The sequence below is a fragment of the Dasypus novemcinctus genome, chromosome 12, assembly GCF_030445035.2.
Source record: "Dasypus novemcinctus isolate mDasNov1 chromosome 12, mDasNov1.1.hap2, whole genome shotgun sequence".
Lineage (NCBI taxonomy): Eukaryota > Metazoa > Chordata > Mammalia > Cingulata > Dasypodidae > Dasypus > Dasypus novemcinctus.
The window spans coordinates 77,627,446-77,641,133 of record NC_080684.1 but is presented as its reverse complement, the minus strand read 5'-3'; the positions used below and the strand labels follow the sequence as shown (position 1 = coordinate 77,641,133).

Sequence of the window (13,688 nt, the reverse complement as noted above, 5' to 3'; positions counted from 1 at the left end):
ATCAGCACCCAATACAAGTTGGGCCTTCAAATTCCCTCTCAAAGGAATTTGAAATAAGAGTTAGGAGTTTCAAATTGCAATCAGGCTGTTCTCATGCATGGAAGGGAGATCAGCTTGCTTGCAGTTACTGGTGGATAATTTTCCACCATGATGAATAAGAAGGCAAAGAAGGCTAATTTGCAGTAAGAGAGATGTAAACAATGCAAGGGCAGGGAGAAGTAGACTCAAGATATGTGTGTTAGAATAGACTACATGCTTTAAAAAACCACCCCAAAACTCAATGGCTTAACACAACATAAGTTTATTTCCTGTTCATACAAAGTCCAAAGCTAATGTCCTCGATCAGGTGGCTCTCCTGAAGCAGCCACTCAAGGACCCAGGCTCCTTCCACCTTGTATTTCCATCTTCTTTTGGCTTCAAGATCACCTTGGCATCATCCCATTCAACTGATGGGAGGAAGAGAAAAAAACATGAAAAACAAACAGACATTCTGTACCCAGGCCTGGAAGAGGCATATATCACTTCCACTGGCTGGAACTCAGTCATATAATTCCATCTACATGTGAGGTTAGCTAGGAAATATAGCTTAGCTTTGTGTCTTTAGGGTGACACTAGCAGGACTGACCATAGATGGGAAAGAGAACTTCTTGGTTTCTCACAGCCTCTTGAACCTGTCCTATGTGAAACTTGGTTAGTCAAAGCTAATATCCTTACTCAAGGTAGCTCAAGTAGATATATTCTGTTTGCAACCCCCCAAAAAAGGACTATTAATAATCGTCTTCCTTCTATAGACACTGCCCATGTACTCAGGAGATTCTTGCCGTTCTGTTAGAGAATATAGCAGGACTCCCCAGGATGGGAATTAAGTATTCTTGTGGTTATTGTGTGGGTCTCTACCCACCAAGAAATGTGACTTCTCTCTAAGCCGAACTTAGCACATAAGCACAGTTACCGTCCCCCCAGTGTGAGACATGACTTTAGGGGATGAGCCTCCCTGGCACCAAGGGATTACCAAGCACCAAGTAGCAGTGCATCTAGGAAAAAAACTCGACCAAAAGGGGGAAATATTAAATACAAATGATTTAATTATTTTATGGTTAGATTTCAAAGTGAGTCAGGAGGTCATTCCATAGGTTATGCTTATGCACGTCTCAGCAGGATCTCATTGACTGCTGCAGTAAACAGTGCCTCAAACAGCAGGGCTCCTGAGGGCTCTAGAGACATCCAGACACTGTAAACAAAGCAGACAGACTCAGGAATTCAGCACCCTGACAGTGGGCCTGACTTTGGAACTTATGCTCCCAGTGTAACAGAGTTAGACTCATTTATAGTGTAGGGACACCTGGCCCCTTTCCTCCTTTTATGTGAACCTATAATTAGCACTACACTTGTTAAATATATGTCCCAGAGACATAAATCTTTGGTCTGTTCATGTGCCAGTTGAGCCCTGAATCTCAGCAGAGATGTAACACACACTCTCCAGTTCATTGGACTCACCCAGGACAACTAACAAGGAGATGATGAGGGACAGTGCTCATCCCAAGGAACAGAGAGTGTCTGCAACTGCAAGCAAGACAATTCCATCCATCTGCCCCATTGGATCTAAAAGTCCCCTCTCAATTAGAAACAGAGTGGGGATCACCATCCCAAAACCCTCAAAATTGGGGAGCGAAAAATGGACTAAAGTAGATATTATTATTCTATTACAGACTTATTATTATGCTAACAATGGATAAATTTGCATCATTGATATAAAGGCAGTGGCCACCAGAGGTTCTGAAGGGAGGGAAAGGGAAGAATAATTACAACATGGGGGTATTTGGGGGACATTGGAATTGTTCTGCATGACATTGCAATGATGGATACAGGCTGTTAAACATTTGTCAAAACCTTTAAAATTGTGCAGGGCAGAGTGTAAACTATAATGTAAACTACATCCCATAGTTAGTAGCAATCCTTCATTATGTGCTCATCTATTGTAACAAATATACCACACTAAAGAAGGATGTAGTTATTGTGGGCAGTGTGGGAGAGGGAGGGAGAGCATATGGGAATTCCCTTTATTTTTTGATGTAACAGTTATGTAATCTAAAGCTTCTTTAAAAATAAGGAAAACATTTTTAAAAAGGAAGTTAAAAAAATCTATCAAGATAAACCTTAATAGACTATTAAGCATTTTGACCATTCACAATCTCATTTAAATTTTACATCAAGCCTGGGAAGTAGATATTATTATCATCTTCATTTTGCTGATGAAGAAACTGAGTTTAGGAGAAATGATATATATGACTTGCCCAAGGTCCTGTAGCAGCAAACAGAGTTGTAGCTAGAATTCAGGCTTCCAAACTCCACAGCTTGGTCTTCTTTCCATTTCACTGTGGACAAGAACCTCTGAAGGAGAAAATTAAGCTCCTAACCCCTCACTGAGTGGTTTTTATCAGATTAATTGCACTCTGGAGGAAGAGAGAAGGACAGCATGAAATCACCGACTCACAGAACAAAAAATTCATGGCCACGAAATGAAGGGCACAGAGAGGGAAGTCCAAGCATACCTGACATGTTATCCTCTTCTAAACGTTGCAGAAGGCACTCGTTAGAATTCAGAAAAAAAAAAAAATCTGATCAAAGCCTTGCTCTATGGGAGCCTGCATTTTGTGTTTGACGTTGGAACACATTCTGGAGCATGACACTAGGAACGTACAGAAAGCACTGCAAAAAAGCAATATAAATGACCAAGACCTTGAGTAATGGCACCAAGATTAAAGCATTGTGTTCTTAGCCTGGGTAAGGAGAAGGTCAAGGATGAAGGAGAACTGCAAAGCCACCTTTGGGCACAATAAATGATGAGATAGCCCTGAAATGACAGTGAACAGCTGCTTGGTGTCCTCAGAGCTAACAGCTGCCGCCTCTGGTGGGCTCTTTCTCACCAGATCCTTGACACCAAGCCTAACAGAATTGATGATCAAGGCTCTCCAGTGTCGCAAGCAAAGACTTTGCCTGCGGGAAAGGTCTTTGAAAGTTGCTGGAGTGAGAGAGGAAACAGTCAGGTAGGAACAACTTTGGTAGACTAAAGGTAACAACAGAAAGTGCTCAAAGCCAACTGGTAGGAGCTTGTGGATAGAGCTTCCAAATGTCTTTGTTGAGGTTTTCAGTGGTCCCAGGCAAAAACAGAAAAAAAGAACAATGTAGCAAGTTTTCCTTTAAATGCATCCACTTAAAGGATTGCCCTTTGTTCCGAAATCATGTCCTTCCTTGTTTTGATGTTAAAATGTCTTTTTATAAAATGATAATGATAGAAGATGGTATTATGTTTTTTCTTTTTTATTGGCCCATGAAATTTAAAAATCTGGTGTGCATTCAAAAGTCCCAGAACTCTTTAAGAATCATTCATAAAAAGAAAAAAATAAAAAGAAGACAACTTGGAAAATGCACACATGTATCAGAAGGATAAATCACACAAATTTCAAGGACAGCAATGCTTAGAAGTGGAATAAATAATAATGTCTTTGATAATAGTCACAGCACCAAACAAAAGGATTAAATGCTTTCTAGCAGCCTTAGGAATCTGAACTTCCTGTGCCTCTCTAAGATAATCTGAAAAAGTACGAAGATGGCCCAACCAAGCTTTAAGCATTACTCACAAGTATCTCTAAGACAGGAAACACAACTGATGCAACAAACTTGGAGCTATTAAACTTTACAGAATAGATGACAAAACACTAGCCCAGGAGCCAGCTGCAAAAACTTTGACAACAGATCAGTTCCCCATGTTCACCAGGGTACTAAGAAATGCTAACAATAGCACATGTTTTGCAGAAGTGCAAAAGAAGGGTAAGAGAACAGAAGGAGCAGATAAATATTAAAAATTCACCATGTAACTCTAGGTGTCGAAGCTACCACTACCCTCCACTTGCTTACACTCTGGGACCAGGAAAAGGAACAGTCAGTTCAGGAAAGGAAAAGGTTTTTTAAGCTAAACTGCACAGTAGTAAGGGTGAAAGAATAAGACATGTTTGGAGATAGGTTTTCATGAATTTCAGATACCCATCCACAAATTTAATTGCAAATTGTGTGCCTGATTTGCAAGAACTTAAAGGAACACAGTTGCGATATAAGTAGAAAAACGTCTGTAAATGAAATCTAAAGACATTCACATTCTCTGAAAATCAATAGCATTCATTCTCCTGTGCCATGTTTTAACTTTCTAACGGAAAGGGAGATTATTACTGAACATTTGGGAGAAGGAGCTAACATTTATTGAATACCTATTAAGGCACTGTGCTTGAAACTCTGTCTATATATATTATCTCTTAAACTTCTTACAGCAATATTCAAAGGTTAGTATTATGACCCCATTTTCCAGATGAGAACACTGAGACTCAAAGACAACAAGAACCTTACTCAGGGGTCCACAGCTATTTAGCATCAGAGTCAAGCATGTATTCTCATCACTACTCTCAATGTCCAGTTACCTTTTCTGCCTGAGAGCAGAACGATTGGCTGCAGAAACTGGGGTGAAGGCCACCCCTTCTCCCAGGATCCTTCCAGTCAAGGATCCTGAGAAAGGGTGCCCTCTTTCTCAGCAGAGGCTTCTATTTCAGTAGGTAGGTAGGGTCTGCCCTACCTACTGCTCACATTGAAAATAATTTACTTATACCTTTCAGGTAAGCCCAGACAGCCACCCCTTTGTGCCAACCTAGAAGAGATTTCATCTGATCAAATAATATTTAGAAAGCGACAGAACAATTTCCCTGCTGACTGGAAATAATGGCTCCTTCTTTATTAACTACCTATTACTGATTCTACTGGTGGGAATTTCAAGTCCTACAACAGAAGAAATCAACAGAAATCTGGTAGAGTCTTCCACTTCTACTCTTCAAAATCATTTCTTTCCTAGTAATTGCCAGCTCAAAATGTGATGATTAAAAAGCATGTGTAGAACCCCCTTCCAACAGTCACAAACACATGAAAAAAGACAGACTTACATTGTTCCCTCTATGGGAGGGTCCTGACTATTCTAAAAAGGCTATAACTCTTTCTAATTCAGGTTCATCGCAATTCCAGTCAAATCCCTAAGAGCCACAACCTCATCAAAATTTCAATGGGATTGGCAGAGGGGACAACTTAAAATAACTCTAACTGCCACCTGGACAGTACTGACCCTGGCAAGCTACAAGGCATGCGTTAGTGGGACTTGCTCAGGAGGCTTTAGTGGGCAGAGACTTGACAGAGGCAAAGAAGGGAGCCCTGCAGGGGGAAAAGTCTTTGCAGTAGAAACAAGAGTCAAAAGCACAGACTCTGGCTGCAATTGTGTCCTGCTGCAAAGAGACAGCAGGTAGGGCCAGAGCAAATGAGCAGCAGGAAATGGGTTTCCGTCAGGAATGGGCCTAATCAGTAGGGAAGTGCATAGCTCTGTAAAACTGATATGAACATGGTGAGAAAATTCCGGAGAAATAGGACACTTGGTGGAAGAGAGGACAATCCTGGGAGAGGAAGACTAGCCTCATGGGCAGGGGTTGTTCTGAAGTTGTGTTCTTTCTTTCTCCCACAGTTTCTGGGTGGATTTTTATCTGCCCTCTGGAGAGGCAGAAAAATTGGCACTGGCTCCAGTGCCAGGATTGGCAGGGTAACACTAGGGTGGCCCTGAAGCCAGCTAGGATGAGGAAGAGAAAACAACAGGTTCCAGTGGACTAGCCAAGAAAAGGTGCTCCCAGCTGCTCTCCTGCCGACCCTTAGGAGAGGAAAGCTATTGGAAAGGCTGAAGTAATAGAAATTCACTAAGGGGCAGAGTCACCTGCTCTGTGTGATGGGCAGGAGGCAGTAAAGGTTGCTCAAGCCCCAGCAGAGGTGCAGCGGCAGTGTGTGTGTGTGTGTGTGTGTGTGTAGACTCTATATTTTGGGAGACGTAGCCTTACCACCTTCCAGGGGCTGACCACTGCCTGGTATATGTTGCTAATCACAAAAGCCAATACTCCCAGGGGAATAGAAACTCAGATAGAAAACTGGCACACCTGAAGACTGAAGATTATGACTTAAAAATAAAGACAACAAAATAAGCAGCAGCAGAATTAATGGAGTGGATAAATAATGAGTGCAAAATGAAGCATTAAAGATCTTCAAATAATAACATGAAACAAAACCTAACAGAATAAGGAAGAACCAAATAGAAAATGTGGATTTTTTTTTTTTAGGATGTACAATTTTGGAAATTTATTTTAGTTTTTCAGTTAAGTGGAAAGTGGGGTGAGCATACTTGTTTCTTGTTTTTGTTGCACCTGCTAAATCAAATAACAAGTGAAAGCAAGTCTAAAGTTAGAAACCAAGTGAAATGAATGATCCAGAAAGGGATACCATCTGTCAAAGGGGGAGGGGGGAAAAGCAAAGATTTTGAAAGAGACCAATAAACTGGAAATATTAGTTAAAAAAAAAACAAGGAATGCTTTTAACTCATTACTGTTTCCTATATTTATATTTGCCACTGTTTAGCAAAGGTCAATGACAAGAAAGGCCTCTATATCAGAGGGGAAATACCTTATTCCAGGAAGTGAAACTAATAACCCAAGGAATACACATGAGGAAAAAATTGCTGAGCTGCAAGATCAAGTTGAGGAACTCTGTCGTATAAACAGAAGGGATAAAGTATTGGAAAATATATAAAAAACGTTATGATATAAGGAGGATAGCGATGGAAATGTCAAAATGCATACAACAGGGGTCCCAGGAGGAATAAAAAGAATAAAGAGAGGGGAGGAAAAGCTTGAAAGGATGACAAAGAACTTTCTAGAATTAAGGAAAATTTTCAGCTTGAAAGTCCTTAACAGAGCACCAAACAAGATCAAGGAAAAGACTTTATACCTAGATGAATTATATTGACATTAGTATCCAGCTAAAGTATCCTTTCTATGTGAGGATACAAAAACAAAAAAAACCACTCAGAAAATTTGTCATGTAAATGCCCTTTTAGAAAAATATCTTAGAAGAAGAGAAATAAATATTCACGAATACTATAAGATAAATGGAAAGTAACAGAAAGCAAATTACTTAGGAAATTTTGTTGTCAGACAAAATGAAATTCAAGGCCAAGAAAACCCCACAAAGAATAAAGAGAGATGCTAAGCAGTAGAAAAAAGACCAAGTTCAATAAAGCAAAATGACTATGCATCTCTCCATGAAATAAAGCAGCAGCTGGCAGAACTATGGGGAGAAACTGAAAGTACAATTGTTCTTGTATATTTCACATATCCTCCTCAAAAGCTGATAGATCAAGCAGACAGAAAAATAAAGGTTTGGATCATTTGAAAAAAACAATTACAAAGCTGAAACATGTAACAAGCAAAGAGTACACATTCATTCCAAGCAAATACAGAACTCTCATAAAAGTTAATCACAAAAGAAACCTTTTATAAATTACAAAGAATTAATATCTTACCAACTGGTTCTAATGAAATTAGAATTCAATTACAAAAGAACAGTAGAAATTACTCATTATATCTAAAAACTATAAAACATTCTACAAAAAACTCTTGACTTAAAGCAGACATCATAAGAATTATTAAAAATGCTTAGACCTGAATCACACTGAAAATTCTACAAGGAAGAAATTATGAAACACAATTAGAATAATACCAAAAGAGAACTGATAGGTTTAAGTACATTTATTACAAAACAAGAAATCTAATGAAACGGAGCTAAATTCTTAAGTTGTGAAACTGAAAACTAAAAGCAAATAAACTCAGTGAAAAACAAAGGAAAGAAATAATAAAGGTTATAATTAATAAATCAAAGATAATTATTTGAAAAGATAAATAAAATAGACACAACTCTAGCAAGACTGATTAAGTTCAGAACAAAATGACCCATGGGATTTTTATCAAGCATACACAACAAAAAATGCACATGTTATAAGGATACTTACATTATTCAAAGACCTATACTAACACATTCAGGTGAATGGCCATGGAACCTAAGAAAATGAGAGTGAGAATTAACAAAAAAGGTAAAAATGTAAATAAAGAATAGAGCCTTCCATGGACAAATGAGAACAGAGTCCCATGGCATCAGATACAGTGGGCAAAGGAAGAGTCCTTCAATAATTTGTGTGAGGACAATTTGGGAAAAAAAGACATAAAAAAGTTCTATTTTTCTTCACTCCCTACATAAAAATTTGGAGGGGAGAGGATGTGACTCAAGTGGTTGAGCAATGACCTCCCACAGGAGAGGTCCTGGTTCAGTTCCCAGTACCTCCTAGAAAAAAACTTTTCTCCCACATATGAGGTGCAGGGTTCAATCCCTGGTGCCCAGTACCTCAAAAAGAAAAAAAAAAGAAAAAAAATTTCAGGTGGATTGAAAAATTTGATGTTAAAAATGAAACCAATAGTGAAGTTTACATATACAATTATTTATCTTCTCATGATATTGGGAAGGACATTGTAAGCATAGGAAACAACAAAGAAGAAAAAAATGGATGATTATATTTCATTAAAATGAACCCTTTTTTAAAAAATAAAATATTTTTGTCCACCAAAGAGTCATTAAAAAACAAAAAATTAGAGTGGAAGAACAAATGAGAGGCTATTTGCAATAAAACTACAAAAGAAAAATATCCACAAGATATCATTTATGCAAATAAATAAGAAAACACAAATATAGACCTTATTAAAAATCTAATAAAAGAAAAATCTAACAATCCAGAGAGAAAATACAATTTGCTAATAAATATGAAAAATATTCAATCTCAGTAATAAAATAAAAATGCAAATTAAAGCTAAAATTTTTCCATTTACCAAATTAGCAAACCAGCAACCTCATACGCTCCTCATGGAAATATAAACTGGCCCTGCTTCTAGGAAACCAGTTTCATGATACATGTCGAAAGACTTTTAAATTTTCATATATTTTGATGAAGTAATTCCTCTTCTAAGCATCTGTCCTTGGAAAAACTACACATTCAATACAATGGGAATGCTAAATTTGGTACATCCATTCTGTGACAAATAAAGCCCCAAAGTCTGCATCCTCAGGGCCTGACACATAATAGAAACTCAATGAATGCTTCTTCAATAAAAGTCTGGACTTTTACATGGTTGGAAAAAGACTGAATTCAAATAATGACATGGAAAGATCTCCTAAACATATTAAGTAAAGAAAATAAGGGGAGGGTCAGGATATACAGGATGGTCCCATCCTCTGGAAAACATGTATTTCTCAGCCCATCTCTCTCTCTTTTTCTGTGTGTGTATGTGTGCATGTAAATGCATAGATATGAAAAGGGACACACACATCAAGCCAAGAAGCCAACGTTTGAGAAGGAGGTGGTAACAGCCAAGGAAGGCAGCTTGAAAGGTGGCCTTTGTGCGGTCGGAATGGTTTTAGATATAATTGTGTTTGTAGATTATTGTGTACTTTAGAATTTTTAAATATTTCCAAGAGAATTTGCCCTAGGGGAAGTATATGCAAAGATGGTCATGATGGTATCATTTGTAATAGCGAAAAGTTGAAAACAACCCCCTAGGAGGTTCCCAGGAGAATGGTTAGATACAAGTTGGCCGCGAACATCATGTAGACATAGGCTGTGTTGTTGTTGTTTTTTCAGATTTTTATTTTTTATTTGTTTCTCTCCCCACCCCTCCAGTTGCCTGTTCTTTGTGTCCATTCGCTATGTGTTCTTCTGTGACCACTTCTATCCTTATCAGCGGTTCCGGGAATATGTGTTTCTTTTTGCTGCGTCATCTTGCTGTGTCAGCTCTCCGTGTGTGAGGCACCAGGCACCGTTCCTGGGCAGGCTGCACTTTCTTTCGCGCTGGGCAGCTCTCCTTACGGGTGCACTCCTTGTGCGTGGGGCTCCCCTACGCAGGGGACACCCCTGCATGGCAGGGCACTCCTTGTGCTCATCAGCACTGCGCGTGGGCCAGCTCCACACGGGTCAAGGAGGCCCAGGGTTTGAACTGCGGACCTCCCATGTGGTAGGCGGATGCCCTAACCACTGGGCCAAGTCCGCTTCACAGAAAAGGGCACGGAACATTATTAGGTGAGAGGAAAGAAGAGATACAAAGATTCCATTAAAAATATATATATAGGCCCGCCTTACAAGACATACAAAAGGAAGTTATTCAAAATGAAAACAAGCGGCCCCAGATAGTAATTTGATTCCATACACACATAAAAAGAGTACCTATAAAGTAATTATGTAGGCATTTTGTATAAGACAGTATAAATGCATATTTCTTCTCCATTCTTCTTTTAACTGATTTTTAAAAAGCAATTGTATAAGCCAATATGTATATAATTGTATTGGTGGTCCTATGACATATAGATATACAATATAGTTGATGATAATGGCACAAAATAAGTGGATGGGAGTAGGCTATATTAGAGTAAGGAAATGACACAGATGGTAACTCAAATCCTCAGGAAGAAATGAAGAGAACCAGAAATGGTAAATAAGATTAACAAAAAAAATCTCTGTAAGTATATACTTGTTCTCCTTTTTTTTTTTTTGGCTTCTTTAAAAGACATAAAATTTTATGAAGTAATTAATACAATACATTGTTGGATTTGTAATGTAGATGGATGTAATGTATATAACAATAGTACCAAAATGGGGAAGAAGGAACACAGCTTTAGAGGAGCAAAGCTTATCAGTTCTGATAAGTTAAGATGTATATGGTAAAACCTAGAGCAACTACTAAGAAAATAACTTAAAAATGCAATGAAAAGTCATTAAAGGAATTAAAATGTTAGATGAAAAAATACTCAGTAAAAGCACAAGAAAGCAGTAAAGGAGAAATATAGAAATAAAGAAGACATGAGACAGAGAAAACAAACAAAAAAATGGCAGATGTAAATCCAATTATATCAATAATAACAATAAATATAAATGCATTAAACACTCCAAAAACACACGATCCAATTATATGCTGTCTATAAGAGACACAATTTAGATTCTAAGATAGAAATAGATGGAAAGTAAAAGGATGGGAAAGATACATCATCAAAGAGCAAACATAAGAAAGCTGGCATGGCTATAATAATATCAGACAAAATAGACTTTAAAATAAAAATTGTTACTAGAGAAAAATATGGACAGTTTATGATGATAACAGTGTCAATCTATCAGGAAGATATACAAGTTATAAAAATGCATCTAAATAAGATCAAAGCCCCCAAAAACATGAATCACAACCTGACAGAATTGAAGGCAGAAATAGACAATTCAGCAATAAATAGCTGGATATTTTGATATCTCACTTTCAATATTGGATAGAGCAACTGGGCAGAAAATCAACAAGGAAATAGGAGCCCTGAACAACACTATCAACCAACGGTAGCTAACAGACATCTATAGAACATTCCACCCAACAGCAGAATACACAATCTTCTCAAATGCTCATGGAACATTCTCCCAGACAGACGATGTAGTGGGTTGAATGGTCCATCCCCACCCCACCCCCCAAAGATATGTCCACTGAGAATCTGTAAATGTAAACTTATTTGGAATAAAAGGTCTTTGAGGATGGAAATAAGGATCTCAAGAAGAGATCATCCCAGGTTAGGGTGGGTCCTAACTCCAATGACAAGTGAGCTTAAAAGAGAAGAGATGGCAATGTGAAGATGAAGGTGGAGATTGGAGTGACATGCCTACAAGCTGAGGAATGCCAAGGATTGTGAGCAGTCACCAGCAGCTAGGAGAGGGGAGTGGAACAGGTTCTCCTCTGAGACCCCAGAAGGAACCAATACTGTCAACACCTTGAGTTTGGACTTCTGGCTTCCAGAACGGTGAAAGAATAAATTTCTGTTCTTTTAAACTGCTTGATCTGTGGTAATCTGTTATGACAGCCATAGGAAACTGATGCAGACCATATGTTAGACTATTATACAAGACTCTACAAATTTGAAAGGATTGAAATCTTACAAAGTATATCCTCTGATCACATTGGAAAGAAACTAGAAATCCATAACAGAATTTTAGTAAATTCACAATTATGTGAAAATGAAACAACACACTACCAAATAACAAATGGATCAAGGAAGATAACACAAGGGAGTTAGAAAATATTTTGAGATGAATGAAAAAGAAAATACAACATTCCAAAACTTATATGCTATAGCTAATGCAGTTCTTAAAGGGGAATTTATAGCTGCAAACACCCATATTAAAAAGAAGAAAAATCTCAAATCTATAACCTAAACTTCAACCTAAGACTCTGGAAAAAGAAGAGCAAACTAAACCCAAAGCAATAGAAAGAAGGAAACAATAAATTAATGGACTAGAGAATTTTAAAAGTAGTAGGGAAAGTCAGCACAGTCAGAAGTTGATTCTTTGAAAAGATCAACAAAATTGGCAAACATTAAGGTAGATTGACCAAGAAAAATAGAGAGAACACTCAAATAACTTAATTCAGGAGTGAAAAGAGGGTATATTACCACTGGCCTTACAGAAATAAAAAATAATTATAAGGGAAATCTATGAACAACTGTATGCCAACAAATAAGATAACAGATAAAATGGACAAATTCCTAGAAAGGCACAAACTACTGAAAATGACTCAAGAAGAAACAGAAAATCCAAACTGACCTCAATAAGTAAAGCAATTGAGTTAGTAATTTTAAAAATTCCCACAAAGGAAAGCCCAAGTCCAGATGGCTTCACAGGTGAATTCCAACAAAACGTTTAAAGGAGAATTAATGACAAATCTTCATAAACTTTTCAAAAAAAATATGAACAGAGGAATGCTTTTCAACTCATTATATGAAGCCAGTATTACTTTGATATCAAAACCAGATAATGGGAAAAGGACTTTGGCCCAGTGGTTAGGGCGTCCGTCTACCATATGGGAGGTCCCCGGTTCAAACCCTGGGCCTCCTTGACCCGTGTGGAGCTGGCCATGCGCAGTGCTGATGCGAGCAAGGAGTGCCCTGCCACGCAAGGGTGTCCCCCGCTGTAGGGGAGCCCCACGCGCAAGGAGTGCGCCCGTGAGGAAAGCCGCCCAGCGTGAAAAGAAAGAGCAGCCTGCCCAGGAATGGCGCCGCCCACACTTCCCGTGCCGCTGACGACAACAGAAGCGGACAAAGAAACAAGACGCAGCAAATAGACACCAAGAACAGACAACCAGGGGAGGGGGGGAAATTAAATAAATAAATAAATCTTTAAAAAAAAAAAAAAAAAACAGATAAGTACATCCTAAGAAAAGAAAACTACAAACCAATATCTCTTATTAGTATAGACGCAAAAGTCTTCCACAAATATGGTTTCTTAAATATGACACCAGAAGTACAAGCAAAAAAAAGAAAAAATCGATAAGGGCTTCTTCAAAATTTAAAACTTCTACGATTCAAAAGTCTCTATCAAGACAGTGGAAAGAGACCCACAGAATAGGAGAAAATATTTGCTTATCATATATCTGATAAAAGAATTGCATCTAGAATATATAAAGAACCCTTACAACTCAAAAAGAAAAAAAGACAAATAACCCAATTTAAAAATGGGCCAAGGATTTGGATAGACGTTACTCCAGAGAAGAAATATAAATAGCCAATAGTACATAAGTACAATAAGTACATGGTAAGATGCTAAAATTATTGCTCAAATGCAAATCAGGTCATCCTAGTTATAGACTAGGATGTCTATAACTGAAAAGACAGATAATAATACATTTTGATGAGGATGTAGAAAAGTTGTAACCTTCATA

At 38.0% G+C, this 13,688-nt stretch overlaps 1 protein-coding gene across 1 annotated transcript in view; it reads right to left on the bottom strand.

Annotated features, from left to right (window-relative positions):
* Positions 1-281: 281 nt before the first annotated feature.
* Positions 282-13,688, bottom strand: part of SOCS2 (suppressor of cytokine signaling 2) — a 73,184-nt gene continuing 59,777 nt past the window's right edge. The window contains exon 4 of the mRNA XM_004446736.5: positions 282-446. Within this exon, the coding sequence (XP_004446793.2) occupies positions 423-446 (24 nt within the window). The 3' untranslated portion in view covers positions 282-422. The remainder of the gene's footprint in view (positions 447-13,688) is intronic.